General features: G+C 40.6%; 1 protein-coding gene across 1 annotated transcript; it reads right to left on the bottom strand.

Moving 5' to 3' along the window:
- Positions 1–11,550: 11,550 nt before the first annotated feature.
- LOC140183506 (uncharacterized) lies at positions 11,551–12,105 on the bottom strand. Its single transcript, XM_072231956.1, has one exon. The coding sequence runs from the start codon at positions 12,103–12,105 to the stop codon at positions 11,551–11,553; it is 555 nt and encodes a 184-aa protein (XP_072088057.1).
- Positions 12,106–18,070: the final 5,965 nt, after the last annotated feature.

Below are 18,070 nucleotides of genomic sequence, written 5' to 3'. Positions count from 1 at the left end.
TTGGTGGAACACCAAACTTAGAATCTTTCATTCTCCCTTAAATTGTTTTGGTGTGCAACACCAAACTTAGCTCCTTGCAATCCATACCAATTATTCAACATTTTTATTGAAAAAGCTATGAAAGAAAACTACCTCAGGTTGGGTTGCCTCCCAACAAGCGCTCTTTTATTGTCACTAGCTTGACATTGAACTCCCTTTAGGGTGGTTGATGTTGGTGATGTCTCAACTTGTCACCTCTCACTGTAAGCTTTCTCTGTGTGCCTTGATGCTCAATTTCCATATGTTCAAGAGAAAGTATTTGGTTGACAGTGTAATAATCTTCTGTTCCTAGTTGTTGATATACTAATTGTACTTTGTCACCTTTGGAAAATCCCTCAGTTGGAATTTTCTTGTTCTTCCACCCTTTGTGAGCCTTGTTCTTGCTCTTCATCTTTTTCTTTCTTGTTGATCTTTTTTTCTTGTCAGTGACTTGGGTTGTGATACCTTCCTTCTTGTTTATCACCCCTGCTTCCTTTTGAATTCCTTTTTCTCCTTGCAACTGCTTGTTTTTCTGTTCTACTGCCTTGTCGGTTGCTTGCTTTGGAAGAAAGTCATCACTTGTTCTGCTTGTTTCTTCATTCCTTTGCAATTTTGGAAAGACTTTCAAGATGATGCTCTCCTCATGCATCCTGAGGGTTAACTCTCCCTTCTCTATATCCACAATGGCTCTAGCAGTGGCCAAAAATGGTCGACCAAGTATTATGGAATCATTTCCATTTTCTGAAGAATCCAGGACCACAAAATCTGCAGGATAAATGAACTTGTCAACCTTAACTAAAAGGTTCTCAATCAGCCCTTTAGGATATACCACTGATTGGTCTACCAACTCCAAGGACATCTGTATTGGTTTCACCTCCTCTATGCCAAGCTTCTTCACTAAAGAAGATGGGATTAGATTTATGCTTGCTCCTAAATCACACATTCCCTTATTGATGAATAGATTTCCAATAGTGCATGGTAGGAAGAAACCTCCAGGAACTTCAAGCTTGGGAGGGAGTCCCTTTTTAATGAGTGCACTACATTCTTCACTAAGCATTACAGTTTCCTTTTCATTCCAACTTCTTTTCTTGTTGATGAGCTCTTTCAAGAACTTGGCATACAGAGGCATTTGCTCCAAAGCCTCGGCCAAAGGTATGTTGATTTCCAGCTTCTTGAAAGTCTCAAGAAATTTGTGGAAATGCTGATCCTTTGTCTCTTTGTGAAATCTTTGTGGATACGGTAGTAGTGGTGTTGAGCTCTTCTCCACTTGATGTTGTTTTGGATTTGGTTCTTCAATGATCTGCTTTCCTTTCTTTAGATTCTGTGGTTTGTTGTCTTCCTCTGTGAGTTTTTCTGGGACATTCTTGCTTATCATGTCCTTGTTGATGGCTTCATCATTCTTTCTTGGTTCATTGTCATTATTCTTGGTTGCTCCTTGGTTACCATCCACTAACACTTTTCCACTTCTTAGTTGCACGACCTTGCATTCTTCCTTTGGGTTGGGAATGGTGTCACTAGGCAATGAGCTTGATGGTTTTTCAACAGAAATCTGTTTGGAGATTTGCCCAATTTGCCTCTCTAAGTTCTTCATGGACGCTTCTTGGTTCTTAGTTGTTAATTCTTGGTTCTTCATCATTTTCTCCATGAGCAGCTCTAGATTAGTGATCCTCTGGGATTCTTGTGAAATTGGTTGGTTTGGGGGTGTTGATGGATGATGATAGGTGTTTTGATTTGTTGGGTGGTTGTTGGGTGGATAATGGTTAGAGTTGGGGTAATTATTTTGTGGTTTTCTGTATGTATTTTGGTTAATGTTTGGCTGGGGGTTGTGGTTTGTGCTTTTCCAATTATTCTGATTTGTGTTTCTTTGCCATGGTTGTTGGTTTTGATTATGGTTGTCTCCCCACCTGAGGTTGGGATGGTTCTTCCAAGATGGATTGTAAGTATCACCATAGACTTCATTTGTTCCAGGATTTTGGTTGTGCATGTATTGGACTTGCTCTTGCTATTGTTCCTCTTGAGTTTCTTCACTTTGCACCCAAGTAGTTGGTGGTTGGCTTGTGGCACTCACTGATGCAACTTGCAAGCCATCAATTCTTTTGGCCATTTGTTCAAACTGTTGTTGAATCTGCTGCTGCATTATCTTGTTCTGAGCTAGAATTGAATCCACTCCTTCCAACTCCATTACTCCTCTTCTTTGTGATGGTTGGCGTTGTCTTTGATGAGCAAAGAAATATTGGTTATTGGCCACCATATCAATGAGGTTTTGAGCTTCCTTTATAGTTTTCATGAGTTGCAAAGAGCGTCCAGCTGAATGATCAAGTGCTTCTTGAGCCTTAAGAGTGAGTCCCTCATAGAAGTTCTGCAACTTATCCCACTCAGTGAACATCTCTGGTGGACATTTCCTCAATAGAGCCTTATATCTTTCCCATGCTTCATATAAGTTTTCAGCCTCCATTTGAGTAAATGTTTGCACCTCTGTCTTCAATCTTAGGATTCTTTGAGGGGGATAAAATTTGGCAAGGAACTTGCTCACCAAGTCATCCCAAGTGTTGATGCTTTCTTTTGGAAAGGTCTCTAGCCATTGAGTGGCTTTGTCTCTGAGGGAAAATGGAAAGAGCAACAACTTGTAGCTGTCAGGAGGCACACCATTGGTTTTCACAGTGTCACAGATTCTCAATAAGGTAGATAAATGTTGATTTGGGTCCTCCAATGGTCCTCCTCCAAAAGAACAGTTGTTTTGAACCAAAGTGATGAGTTGTGGCTTCAGTTCAAAATTGTTTGCATTGACATTAGGAGGAAGAATGCTACTTCCACAGTGTCTAGCATTTGCAAATGTATATGAAGCTAGGACTCTTCGTTGTTGTTGGTTATGGTTGGCTCCTTCTCCTGGTTGATTGAGATCTCCTTCCATTTCTTGGAATTCCTCCTCAGATTCTTCCTCTCCAATAACGTTCTTCCCTCTTTCAGCTCTTCTTATTCTTCGAAGAGTTCTTTGGTCAATTTCAGAGAGGACAGGGGAAGATCTTCCTGTACCTGACATACAAACACACGACAATAAACACACAGATCCAGAAAACCAATGAAACTTCAATCTATAGCTAGAATGAAGTTTTAGCTAGTTTAAGCAAAAATTCAAACAGTTAGTGTGTTAGTCAAAATTAGAAGAAAAGAAAAGAAAAAGTGCTTGATCTAGATCTCCACTTCACTTAATCATTGTCAATCTATTTCAATCCCCGGCAACGGCGCCAAAAACTTGATGTGTGGAAAACGATCCAACACAAAACTCACCGGTAAGTGTACCGGGTCGCATCAAGTAATAATAACTCACATGAGTGAGGTCGATCCCACAGGGATTAAAGGATTGAGCAATTTTAGTTTAGTGGTTGATTTAGTCAAGCGAATCAAGTTTTGGTTGAGTGGGTTGTATTTAACAGAATATAAATTGCTTGGAATGTAAAGGGAGAAGGGGAAATTGCAGTAAATTAAAGAACAGGAAAGTAAACTTGCTGAATCTTAAAGAACAAGAAAGTAAATGACTGAAACTTAAAGTGCAAGAAATGTAAATTGCAGAACTTAAAGTGCAAGAAATGTAAATTGCTTGAATATAAAAGGGATTTGAGGACTGGGATTGCAGAATCTAAACAAAGAGAAATTGAATTGCCACAATTAATAAAGTAGAAGATGAATTGGAATAAACTGAAATTCAAACAGAAAATGAAATTAATGTGCAGCAGGGTTCACAGAAGAACCAAAAGTAAAATGGGATCTCAGGTCTCAAGAGACTAGAAAGCAAAGTCTAGATCTCAATTTGCCTTCCCAGATCCAAGTTCACAAAGCAATTGACAAGGAATTGAAGAAGAAGCAGTAAAGGGAATGTAAATGAATTCAATTATGCAGAAGAGAAATTAAAGAGCTCTTGAGTGGAGATTGAGACAGAATTTCCTCAATTCTTAACACCCAAGACTCAAACAAGAAAAATAAAAGTGCCCAAGCAAGAATGAGGAAGAAGAGAGATCAATTCTCCTCCCCAATTCTCTGAAAGCTCGGTTCAGTCTCCCTAGGAAAGTTGCTAAAATTCAAAGCTCAAAAGAAAGTGCAAAATTCAAAAGTCAAGTAAAAAGGTTCCTAATTACATCAAACTAGCTCCTATTTATACACTTTCTATTCTTGGATTTTGGGATTTGGATGGGCTTTTGATTTGGTGAAGAAATGAATTAAATTGGATTTTTAATTCAATTTTCGGCCCAAAAATAATAGCTCCCAGGAGGCTGCCCTGCCCTTGTGGAGGGCAGGGCAGAAAATTGGTGTGTAGTGTGGCTTGGTGCGGCTTGGTGCGGTCTTGGTGCGCAGAACGCTGCCCTGCCCTTGCGGAGGGCAGGGCAGGAAAAATTGGTGCGCCAGAGATGTGCCACGGTGCGTGCTGATGCTGCCAGAATCATGCCATGATGCGCCAGAATGGTGCCTTGGTGCACAGGATGCTGCCCTGCCCTCGCGGAGGGCAGGGCAGAAAAATATGGTGCTGCCAGGATCGTGCTGTGGTGCGCGCTGGTGCTGCCAGGATAGTGATTTGGTGCGCCAGAAATGTCCATTGGTGCGCCAGATTCATGCACCAACAAAATGCTGCCCTGCCCTCGCAGAGGGTAGGGCAGTGTTTCCAAAATGAAGTCCCGCATTCGAATCCGGGCAGAAACACACGCTCATTCATTTTCCTTGGTTTCTTGGCACGGTAATGGGACTTAGTTCCTTACTTCCTCATGGTCCCGTGTTCAACTCTTGTGGCAAGCATCATAGGAATTTTTCCTTTGATTTTCTTCCTTGGTGAGCCCGATACTGCCCTTGTGGAGGGCAGGGCAACATTTTCTTCTTCTTGATTCCAAGGCACAAATTTGTGCTCTGCCCTTGTAGTGGGCAGGGCAGAGTTGCCTTCTTTGCCTTGTTCCCTTATGTTGCCCTCCTAGAGGGCAGTGTGCCCTTGTGGAGGGCAATGCTTGCCTCCCCCATTGTATGCGGCACCCTTTTCCTTCCTTTGACCACGCTTCCTTCTCCTTGGGTCATGCTTTCTTAGGCCACACTTTTCTCTTTTATTCTTTTCTTCACCTGAAATAAACCAAAACAACCACTCCAAGTATCACTAAATTCATAAGGCTTATAAATCAATTAAAATTCAATTAAAATTAGCTTAAACCTCATGAATTAACATTAATTTCATGGTGGTTGCTTGATTTAAAGAAGTTATGCATTTTCACTCCAAATCACTTACTTAAGATGCAAGAAAGTGCATAAAGACTAACAAAACAAATGAAATTAGCTTGAAAAATGGGTATATGATGACTTGTCATCAGGGGCTTTATTTGACTCTGTATTGAGAGAAGCTTTTCATGCTTCTTCTCCATGTGTACAGAAGGAGAACCTTAAGTCTTGAATACAAGGTAGTCTTCATTCAATTGAAGGACCAACTCTCCTCTGTCAACATCAATCACAGCTTTTGCTGTGGCTAGGAAAGGTCTGCCAAGGATGATGGATTCATCCTCATCCTTCCTAGTGTCTAGGATTATGAAATCAGCAGGGATGTAAAGGCCTTCAACCTTCACTAGCATGTTCTCTACTAGTCCATAAGCCTGTTCATTGATTTGTCTTCCATCTCCAATGAGATTCTTGTAGCCTGTACCTCAAAGATTCCTAGTTTCTCCATTACAGAGAGTAGCATGAGGTTAATACCTGACCCTAGGTCACACAGAGCCTTTTCAAAGGTCATGGTGCCTATGGTACAGGGTATTAAGAATTTACTAGGATCCTGTTTCTTTTGAGGTAAAGTTTGCTGAACCCAGGTATTAAGTTCATTAATGAGCAATGGAGGTTCATCCTCCCAAGTCTCATTACCAAATAGCTTGGCATTCAGCTTCATGATTGCTCCTAAATATTGGGCAACTTGCCCTTCAGTAATGTCTTCATCTTCTTCAGAAGATGAATAGTCATCAGAGCTCATGAATGGTAAAAGGAAGTTCAAAGAAATCTCTATGGTCTCTGTATGAGTCTCAGATTCCTTTGGTTCCTCATTAGAGTACTCCTTAATGGCCAGTGGAGGTTCCCTGAGGTCTTCCTTATTGGGAATCACTGCCTTTTCACTCTCTCCAGGTTCGGCCATAATAAGTAAGGTTATGGCCTTGCACTCTCTCTTGGGATTTTCTTTTGTATTGCTTGGCAGAGTGCTAGGAGGAGTTTCAATAACCCTTTTACTCAGCTGACCCACTTGTGCCTCCAAGTTTCTGATGGAGGACCTTGTTTCATTCATGAAACTGAGAGTGGCCTTAGATAGATCAAAGACTATATTTTCTAAGCTAGATGGGTTCTGCTCAGATTTTTCTGTCTGTTGCTGAGAGGATGATGGAAAAGGCTTGCCATTGCTAAACCTGTTTCTTCCACCATTATTATTGTTAAAGCCTTGTTGAGGCTTTTGTTGATCCTTCCATGATAAATTTTGGATGATTTCTCCACGAGGGATTATAAGTATTTCCATAGGCTTCACCCATGTAATTCACCTCTGCCATTGCAGGATTCTTAGGATCATAAGCTTCTTCTTCAGAAGATGCTTCTTTAGTACTATTGGATGCATTTTGCAATCCATTCAGACTCTGAGAAATCATATTGACTTGCTGAGTCAACATTTTGTTCTGAGCCAATATGGCATTTAGAGCATCAATTTCAGGAATTCCCTTCCTCTGAGGTGTCCCATTACTCACAGGATTCCTTTCACAGGTGTACATGAACTGGTTATTTGCAACCATTTCAATGAGTTCCTGAGCTTCTGTAGGCATTTTCTTTAGGTGAATAGATCCACCTGCAGAATGGTCCAATGAGATCTTAGACAATTCAGACAGACCATCATAGAATATATCCAGGATGGTCCATCTGAGAGCATGTCAGAAGGCCACTTTTTGGTCAGTTGCTTGTATCTTTACCAAGCTTCATAGAGGGATTCACCTTCTTTCTGCCTGAAGGTTTGAACATCCACTATAAGCTTGCTCAGCTTTTGAGGAGGAAAGAATTTGCAATTCTGTTGGAAGTCCATAGAACTTGCAATTCTGTTGCATCAGAGAAACTAATTGAGGCTTAAGCTCAAAATTGTTTGCTCCAATGGCAGGGATTGAGATGCTTCTTCCATGGAAATTGGAAGTTGGTATAGTAAAATCACCAAACACCTTCCTTGCATTGTTATTGTTGTTGGGTTCGGCCATTACTTCTTTTTCGAGATTCTCTATAAGGTTTTCTCTGGATTGTTGTACTTTAGCTTCTCTTAGCTTCTTCTTCAGAGTCTTTACAGGTTCAGGGTCAGCTTCAACAAGAATGTTCTTGTCCTTGCTCCTGCTCATATGAAAAAGAAGAGAACAGAAAAGAAGAGAAATCCTCTATGTCACAGTATATAGATTCCTTTATGTGAGTAGAAGAGAAGAAGAATAGAAGGATGAGAAGAGATAAGAAGAAAAATCCAAACACAGAGAGAAGAGAAGGTTCAAATTATGAGTAGAAGAGAAGTGTTAGTAGATAAATAAAATAAATAGAAAGAGATGAGAGGGATAGAATTTTGAAAATTATTTTTAAAAAATGGTTAGTGATTTTCAAAAAAGCTAGAAGAGATAAGTAGTTAGGTGGTTTTGAACAAGATAAGAAATAGTAAAACAAACAAAAAGTCAATTAGTTAATTGAAAAAGATTTGAAAATCAATTTTGAAAAGATAAGAAATTAGAAAGAGATTTTTAAATTAAATTAAAAGAGATATAATTGAAAAAATTTGATTTTAAAAAAATATGATTGAAAAAGATATGATTGAAGAAAATTTGATTTTTTTAAAAAAGATATGATTGAAAAGATATGGTTGAAAAAGATTTGATTTTTTTTTTGAAATTGATGACTTAACTAACAAGAAATTAAAAGATATGATTCTAAAATTCAAATATTGAACCTTTCTTAACAAGAAAGTAACAAACTTGAAATTTTTGAATCAAAACATTAATTGTTAGTATGAATTTCGAAAAATATGACGTAAAAATAGGAAAAAGATTTTAAAAAGTTTTAAAAAAATTTTGAAAATTTTTGAAAAACAAAAGGAAAGAAAAAAAATGAAAAAATTTGATTTTGAATAAGATTTTGAAAAGATAAATTTTTGAAATTGAAATCTTGACTTGACTAACAAGAAACAACTTATTTTAAAAAGTTTTTGACTAAGTCAACCCAAAGATTTCAAAATTCATGAGTGAAATACGGAAAAGATATTTTTTTATTTTTTTGAATTTAATGAGGAAAGAGAAAAACCACAAAATGACTCAACACATAAAAATTTTGGATCAAAACAAATGATGCATGCAAGAACACTATGAATGTCAAGATGAATACCAAGAACACTTTGAAGATCATGATGAACATCAAGAACTTATTTTTGAAAAATTTTCAAGAAAAGAAAACATGCAAGACACCGAACTTAGAAATTTTTAATATTTAGACTCTACGAATTCAAGAATGCATATGAAAAACAAGAAAAGACTTACCAAGAACAACTTGAGGATCATGAAGAACACCATGCATGAGATTTTGAAAATTGTTTTTAGAAAATTAAAAATATGCAATTGACACCAAACTTAAAATTTGACTCTAGACTCAAACAAGAAACATAAAATATTTTTGGTTTTTATGATTTTACTAATTTTTTTGTATTTTTTTTCGAAAGTTATTTGTGGAAAAGAAAATAAGAAACTCAAAATTTTTAATAAGAATTCCAGGAATCATGCAATGTTAGTCTAAAGCTTTAGTCTAGAAAGATTAGACATGGCTAGCCAAGTTTCAGCAAGACATTACATACAACAGCCAAATTGATGGAAATCAACTAGCTCCTGTGATGATAAAAGCATCATTTGAAACTCTAGAATTCATTCTTAAAAATTATGAAGGACAAAATAAAAAGAAAAATACCTAATCTAAGCAACAAGATGAACCGTCAGTTGTCCAAACTCGAACAATCCCCGGCAACGGTGCCAAAAACTTGGTCCACGAAATTGTGATCTCTGACAACGGCACCAAAAACATGGTACAGGCGATTGTAATCTCAATACTTTTCTCATAATTTCGCACAGCTAACCAGCAAGTGCACTGGGTCGTCCAAGTAATACCTTACGTGAGTAAGGGTCGATCCCACAGAGATTGTTGGTTTGAAGCAAGCTATGGTCATCTTGTAAATCTCAGTCAGGCAGATTCAAATGGTTATGAAGCTTTGATAATTAAAAGATAAATAGATATAAAATAAAGATAGAGATACTTATGTAATTCATTGGTGGGAATTTCAGATAAGCGTATGGAGATGCGTTATCCCTTCTGAATCTCTGCTTTCCTACCGTCTTCATTCAATCATTCATACTCCTTTCCATGACAAGCTGTATGTTGGGGATCAATCTTCTCAATGGCTACCTCCCGTCCTCTCAGTGAAAATGGTCCTCTACGGTTTCTGTACGGCTAATCAACTGTCAGATTTCTCGTCTCGAATGAAAAATATCAGGCACAGCTACCGCATGGCTAATCAGCTGTCGGTTTTCGATCGTGTCGGAATAAGATCCAATGATCCTTTTGCACACTGTCACTAGACCCCACAGTCGCGAGTTTGAAGCTCGTCACAGTCATCGCTTCCCAGATCCTACTCAGAATACCACATACAAGGTTTAGACTTTCTAGATCTCAGGAATGCTGCCAATTGATTCTAGCCTATACCACGAAGATTCTAATCTCGGATTTAGATGCTCTCCTGTCAGGAAAGACGATGTGAATCGTTGAAGAGAGATCCAAGAGATATGCATTCAAGCTTGTTTTCATGTAGAACGGAAGTGTTTGTCAGGCACACGTTCATAAGTGAAAATGGTGATGAGTGTCACTTGATCATCACATTCATCATGTTCTTGTGTGCGAATGAATATCTTAGAATAAAAATAAGCTTGAATTGAATAGAAAACAGTAGTAATTGCATTGATTCATGAAGAACAGCAGAGCTCCACACCTTAATCAATGGTTTATAGAAACTCCACTGTTGAAAATACATAAGAACAAGATCTAGGCATGGCCAAATGACCAGCCTCCCAAAAGTGACCAAAAGATCAAAAGATGATCCAAAGATGAAAATACAATAGTAAAAAGTCCTATTTATAATAAACTAGTTACTAGGGTTTACAAAAATAAGTGAATGATGCAAAAATCCACTTCCGGGCCCACTTGGTGTGTGCTTGGACTGAGCATTAAAGCTTTCATGTATAGAGACTTTTCTTGGAGTTAAACGCCAGCTTTTATGCTAGTTTGGGTGTTTGACTCCAGCTTTTATCCTGTTTCTGGCGTTTAACGCCAAAATAGGGCAAGAAGTTGGCATTTGAACGCCAGTTTGCATCAACTCGGGCAAAGTATGGACTATTATATATTGCTGGAAAGCCTAGGATGTCTACTTTCCAACGCAATTAAGACCGCACCAACTGGATTTCTGTAGCTCCAGAAAATCCATTTCGAGTGCAGGAAGGTCAGAATCCAACAGCATTTGCAGTCCCTTTTCACCCTCTGAATCAGATTTTTGCTTAGGTCCCTCAATTTTAGCCAGAAAATACCTGAAATCACAGAAAAACACACAAACTCATAGTAAAGTCCAGAAATGTGATTTTTGCATAAAAACTAATAATTATATACTAAAAACTAACTAAATTATACTAAAAACTACCTAAAAATAATGCCAAAAAGCGCATAAATTATCCGCTCATCACCAGTCTTATTTGCCGCTTCAACTTGGCCGTTAGTTTGGGGGTGCTCAATAGACGAGAACTTTTACTTTATGCCTAAGCCGGTGAGAAATTATTTGAACTTCTTATCGGCAAACTGCGTCCCGTTGTCCGAGATGACGACTTCCAGTATTCCAAATCTGGCTATTACTTGTCTCCATATGAACTTCCGACAGTTGGCCGAGGATATGCTGGCCAATGGCTCGGCTTATACCAACTTTGTGTAATAGTCGATGGCGACAATTAGGTACTTAACCTGTCCCGGTCCAACCGAAAAAGGCCCTAACAAGTCGACTCCTCATTGTGAGAATGGCCAGGAGGCTATCAGCAGGCTTAGTTCAGCTGCCAGTGCTCTATGAAAGTTGGCGTTCTCTTGGCATCTTCTGCATCTCATTACAAATTCTTTCGAGTCCACCATCATCGAGGGCCAATAGTAACCCGCCCTAACAAGCTTTCCAGCCAAGGCCTTTCCACCGATGTGGTGGCCGTAACATCCTTCATAGACTTCGCTTAAAACGTAGTCTGATTGGTCGGGGCACAGGCATTTCAATAGGGGTTGGCTGAGCACTCTCTTAAACAACTAGCCTTGTATCATCGTATACTTGGATGCTTCTCTCCTTAGCGCCTTTGCCATTTTATCCTCCTCAGGGAGTTTACCTTTTTCCAAGAAATCAATGATTGGGTTCAATCAGGAGGGAGGGTCGGTTGCACGTGATATATGCAGGGTCAGCGTTGGTTACTTCACTAATCCTTGGATCAAAGATCGATTCCCCGTTCCTGGCTTCGTGCTTGCTAGCTTTGACAAGAGGTCATCTCGGGTGTTCCTCTCTCTCGGGACGTGCTGCACCGTGACCTCGTCGAACTCCTTGCTCAGCATTTTCACCTTCTCCAGATATTTCTGTAGTAATGCATATTTGGCTTGGTATGTTCCATTGATCTGTGATGTGACGACCTGGGAGTCGCTACACACTTTTACTCTGGTGGCCCCAATCTCTCTTACCAGGACTAGGCCACCAAGTAAGGCTTCGTATTCCGCTTGATTGTTGGACACTGGTAACTCAAACTTGACCGATTGTTCATATATAATCCCGGTCAAACTTTCTAGGATAATCCCCGCTCCCCCGAATGTTTGGTTGGAGGCTCCGTCTACAGGGAGCTTCCACCGTGTGCTCGGTGTCTCGGGAGGACTCCCTGTTAGTTCGACCAGGAAGTCAGCCATGGCTTGGGCCATGATCGCATGCCTGGGTTCGTACTGCAAGTCGTACTGGGATAATTCAATAGCCCAAGTCATCATCCTGCCTGCCAGGTTGGGTTTCTGGAGTACTTGGTGGATTGCCTGGTCTATCCTGACAATTATCTGGTGTCCTTGGAAGTACTATCGCAGCCTGCGCGAGGATGTCAGGAGTGCATGTGCCAGTTTCTCAAGCTTACTGTACCTCAGTTCCACCCCTTGCAATGCCTTACTTACAAACTAGACCGGTTACTGGATCTTTCCTTCTTCTCGCACCAGGACTATCGCCAAAGCCTCATCAGTTATTGCTAAGTAGAGGTATAGCGCCTCTCCATTCTTAGGTTTCCCAAGGACAGGTGGTGCCGAGATTATCTCCTTGAAGTGCTTGAAGGCTTCTTCACACTCCGGGATCCATTCAAACGCTATCCCTTTTTTCATCAAGTTGAAGAAAGGCAGAGCTGAGGCTCCGAGGAAATGGGATAGTGCGGTGAGCCTTCCCACCAATCTCTGGACATCTTTAACGCATCCTGGGCTCTTCATCTGTAGGATTGCTTTGCATTTCTCCGGGTTGGCCTCCACTCCTCTCTGGGTTATCATGAAACCTAAGAACTTTCTGGCTTCTATGGTGAAGGCGCACTTGAGTGGGTTAAGCCTCATACCGTGCCGTCGGAGAGATGTGAACACATTCTCTATATCACTGATGAGGTCCTCAGCCCTGGTCTTTACCAGAATGTCATCTACATACACTTCCATCGTCTTGCCGATAAGATCATTGAATATCTTGTTCATTAGCCTTTGGTATGTAGCTCCCGCATTCTTCAGTCCAAACGGCATCACCTTGTAACAGTATGTTCCCCCTGGCATTATGATCATCGTCTTCTCTTCATCTGGCCGGTGCATCGGTATCTGGTTACAGCCCGAGTATGCGTCCATAAAACTCAGATACTGGTACCACGCAACCGCGACAACAAGAGCATCGATATTAGGGAGGGGAAAAGAATCCTTGGGGCATGCGTTATTGTGGACGGAATAGTCCACGCACATTCTCAATTTCCCATTGGGCTTCTTAACCAGGACTACATTTGATAGCCAAGTCGAGTAGTCTAGTTCCCGGATGAAACCTGCTTCTAGCAGGCTAGCTGTTTGTCTGGCCACTTCGTCAGCTCTTTCTCGGGACATTTTCCTCTGCCTTTGTGCTACTGGTTTAGCTTCCACCTTCATAGCTAGGTGGTATAACAAGATTTGGGGGTCAATCCCTGGCATGTCGGCTGGTGTCCAAGCGAACAGGTCCCCATTTGCTCAGATCATATCTACTAATGGTTCTTTTAAGTCATGGGGGAGGTTCCTGTTTACAAAGGTGAACTTTTCTTCCGAGTCTCCGACCCTGAATTTTTTGAGGTCTCCTTCGGGTTATGGCCTGGGTTTGTCATCGAGTCGCGTGTCTAGGTCAGCTAGAAAGACCCCGGATGCTTCTTTGGTCTTCTTCCTTAAGGAGAGATTGGCGTTGTCGCAAGCGACCGCCGTTTCCAAATCTCCCCATATGAATCTGATCGATCCATCATAGCAAACTTTATCATCAGTAGCTTTATAGAGATCACTGCTCCAAACTCATTGATAGTTTTTCCTCCTAGGATGAGGTTGTAGGCAGTGGAGTCTCTTAAGACCACGAACTCTGCCATTATCGACCTCTTCCCCCGTCCTCCACCTATTGATACTGGCAAGGAGACTATCCTATCAGGTTTGATGAAGTTGTCGCCTAAGCCGACCACGCCGTGCTGGTGGGTCTTTGGATCATTGTCACAGAGGCCCAAAGCATCAAACACATTGCGGAATATTATATTCGAATCCGCCCCCGTGTCCACTAGGATTCGCTTTACTAACCCAGTTCCGACTCTAGCCGTGATTACCATGGGAGGGTTCTCCGGCGAGTCATCAAACCATTGGTCTTCAGGCCCGAATGATATTGAAGGTATCCTTCTGGAGGGGGACATGCGACTGGACGAGGACATGGCTAACACCTTGGCGTCTTTTCTGCTGGCCGAGTTGGATTTAGGAGACGCGTCTTTCCCGACCACGACGTTCACGATAGTGAAACCACACTCACCATCCTCCTCGGGCTCTTGTCTCTGCCTCACGGCGTGGCTCTTGTCGTCGTCAGTTTAATCATGCTCTAGTTTCCTGGGTTCCCTTATAAGGTGGGAGAACTCTGCCAGCTTGCCTTCCAGGATCGCCTGCTCCAGAGCATCTTTCAGGTCAAAACAATCTTGGGTCTTGTGGCCGAAGCCCTTATAGTAATCGCAATAGACATTTTTGTTCCCTCCTGTTTTATCCTTGAGTTGTCAAGACTTCGACAGGATGCCTTTGTCGGCGATCTGCTGGTAAACTTCAACAATTAGGGCTGTCAGTAGGGTGTAGTTAGTAAACTTCCCTACCCGGGGAAAGGGCTTGAAGTTTTTAGCTGGAGCTCCATCCTTGGAGTGCTTCCTGGGCCTTTCCCCGTTATCGGGCTGACGAGTATGGCTGTAGGCAGGCTATCGCTTGTTAGCTGCCACAACCTAACTAACTTCTTCGTCATTGATATACTCCCGAGCCATATTTTGGATTTCTTGCATCGTCCACATGGGCTTGGTGGTAAGGTATTTCCTAAAATCCTCATTTAGCAACCCATTCGTCAAGCATAAACTGGTCACCGAGTCGGTCAGGCCGTCGATCTCCAAGCACTCGTCGTTGAACCTATCCAGGTTCTTCCTAGTTGGTTCACCGCTCCTTTGCATTACCCCAAGAAGGTTGATCGGGTGCTTCACTTTAGCAATACGTGTGGTGAACTGAGCTAGGAAGGCACGGGCGATGTCCCCAAAGGATGTCACGGACCCCTGGGGAGGGCATTGAACCAACATATTGCCGGGCCCGCTAGGGTGATGGGGAAGGCTCGACATCTCACATCGTCGCCAACCCCTTCCAAGTTCATCCTGGCCTCGAAGGCTGTTAAATGCTCTTGGGGGTCTTGGGTTCCATTGTACCTCATGTCCGTTGGCTTATTGAAGTGCTTCGGTAGCCAGACCTCGAGGATGGAATGATGAAAGGGGGTTACCCCCATGATTATGGGATATCGCGTTCTCCTTGGTCTTTCTCTGCTGTCTTCTCGGTTTTCCTCCACGGTTTGCCTCGTCGGAGGTCGGGTGTAGATCAGGGGATCTCGTCGTCTTCTTGGTGCCTCCCCGCTTTCCCCTTGACTTTTCGACGCTGACTGGGGGCTCCGTGTGCATCTGGAGCAATTTTTTCGTGGGCTTATCCCTCTCCTTTGAGGAGTGACGTCCAAAACTATTTGATGATCTAGATTTTTCTCAATATGAGATTTCTTTCATTGCAAGTATAGTCTAAATCAACAAACATTCCTCACAATCAAATATTTGAATTCAAAACAAAATATAAATCGAGAGTATCTAAACCTCGGGTCGTTCTCCCTAGAGATGCAATTGAGGTGTTACTTCCTTGGTTGTTAAGACAAAAAGGGGTTTTCGAGGAAGAAATTAAAATTAAAAGAACTAAGAAATCGAAGAACTAAGTGATGATCAAAATTGTGAGTTAATGCATAAAAGAGACCTTGACTTGGGGATTGAGAATCCAAGGAATCCTATCATTGCCATAACCACAATTATGGTAATTGTCATGAGTCAATCTCGCCTAGTCAACCCCAACCATCGAGGAGTAAGTCAAGCAAGCATAATTGACCTTAATCCATAAGTCCTAACCAACTTATCAAACTAGTTGATAAAAGGCTAGCGTCAATGGAAACAAGAGCCAACTAACTACCCAATAATTACCACTAAATGTCGGACATTATGACTCTAGTATCCTAGGAATTCAAACCACAAGCCAAGGTGTGAAAATCTACTCAAAACTCGAAGTTGGCATTTTCACAAACACCTTGCATGCTTAAAAGTAAAGTGTGGAAAATTGCAAAGGAAATTGGAGAGCTATAACCAACTATCAACAAAACCAAGTATAAATAAGTAATCAAGCATAAAGAGAGCATAAAATACTAAATTCATCAATCAAAACTTCAAGAACTCAAAATTACAATTATAAACAAAGTGCTTGAACCAAGAAGGAAATGAAAATAAAGACAATGTAATTAAAGAGGAAATTAAGAGTACTTACAAAAGAGTTGATCAACATCCAAAATTAAAACTTGCTATAAAATGCTACAATTGAAATTGCATAAACCCTAAGAGAGCAATGCTACACTATTCCTACTCTTATGGAAGCTTCCTATACTACTACTACCTAAATAAAAGTGAGCTCCCATGCTAAGTGTTGATTCTCCCCTTATATAGCACTTCAATTCAACAATTCAGCCTTCCAAAACGGGCCAAAAGCCCCCAAAATACGCGTTGCACGGGTTCATTAATGAAATCATGTGTTGGGTCTTGTGCGGACACACAGACGTGTGCGTCCGCACACTTTGTTGTTTTGGCTCCTATGCATACGCACAGGTGCTCGTGCGCACACGCGCATGGAAATCCTTGCTTGCGCGTACGCACGTAAGGTTGTGCGTACGCACACTTCGCTGTTTGTGCTTTTCCTTGTTTTCTTTATCTTTTCTCCCTTGTACATGCTTTCTTCCACTTTTGCCCATCCATTCTTGCCTTCAAGGCCTGAAATCACTCACAAACCATATCACGGCATCGAATGACATAAAAGTAGGATTAATTTTCTCTATTAAAGCACAAAATTGCATGCTTTCACGTTTAGGATTGAATTAGGGATCAAACACAAAAGTATGCTATTTTGGTGCTTAAGTGTGAGTTCATATACTAGAATCCATTCAAATCAAGCCAAAATATACCATCAAATATGGACTCATCAATTCCCCCACACTTAAACGATAGCATGTACTTATGCTAACTAACAAGGAGAATGATCAAAAGGGGTAATCAATTTATTGAATGCAACTATCTATATGCATGTAAGTATGTAAATACTATTTATACCTATATATCTATCTATATTATCTATATGAAATTGGTGAAAACAAACAATCAAATTTCCAAGCATGTATAGACAATTAGGGCAAAGCAAGGGAATAATCCAATGCAACCAAAATCTAAAGAATTGATCCAACTCATTAAAGCGAAGCAACTTGCAAGATTGCATGACAAGAAGCATGGAAACATAGAGTTGAGTAATTGAACCCTCCCTAGGTGTGTATACACTCTGATCACTTGGTGTTTAAGGTCAATTTACTCAAGTCTCCTCCTAATCATGCTTTCAAGGATTTTCCTTTCATCTAACAATCAACAAACAAGTGATGCATGAATGCAATTATCATGAGGACTTCATATGGTTGTAATGGGGTTAGGGCAAGGTAGGGTGGATATGGCCAAGTAGACTAATGCAATTGTATCCTTGATTAGTTTAAGCTCCACATCAACCTATATCATCCAAATCAAAACAAAAGGCAATCCTAACCTTCCATCAATTCTTTTTCACAATCACTCATGTATGGCTCATCATTCACATCACATATGCATTTCTTATTCATTTTCCTTCACTTAGGGGTACTTTCATCCTCTTTTTATGATGATAATATTTTTTTTTGAAATAAAAGTGAAAATACATATGGTTTTAGTAGCTCATACATGAATACACCCATTTTCCAAGATTTTTAATAAATACCCAAAAGTAATATTTTCATTCACTACCAATGTTTTCCAATATTCCCCCACACTTAAATGAAACACACTTCTCCAACCTAAGCTAATCAAGGATACAATCCAAGGTAATTCATGGTTTTCCGCTTATGGTTGTGATGTGCTAAAATCAAGAACAATGGGGTAAATAAAGCTCAAAGGGGTTTAACAATGGTAAATGCAAAGGGTAGGCTATATGAGAAATGTAAGCTTTTAGACAAAAATGGCCTCAATCATGCTCAATGCAATTAAAAACATCAATCATTGGAAACAAAGAATTAAGCAACACTAAGATCACAATCATAGAAGAGATATGCCACACAATGAACAAA

This window comes from Arachis hypogaea, chromosome 1, assembly GCF_003086295.3.
Source record: "Arachis hypogaea cultivar Tifrunner chromosome 1, arahy.Tifrunner.gnm2.J5K5, whole genome shotgun sequence".
NCBI lineage: Eukaryota > Viridiplantae > Streptophyta > Magnoliopsida > Fabales > Fabaceae > Arachis > Arachis hypogaea.
The sequence above is the reverse complement of the archived record's forward strand: the minus strand, read 5'-3'. Positions and strand labels throughout refer to the sequence as shown.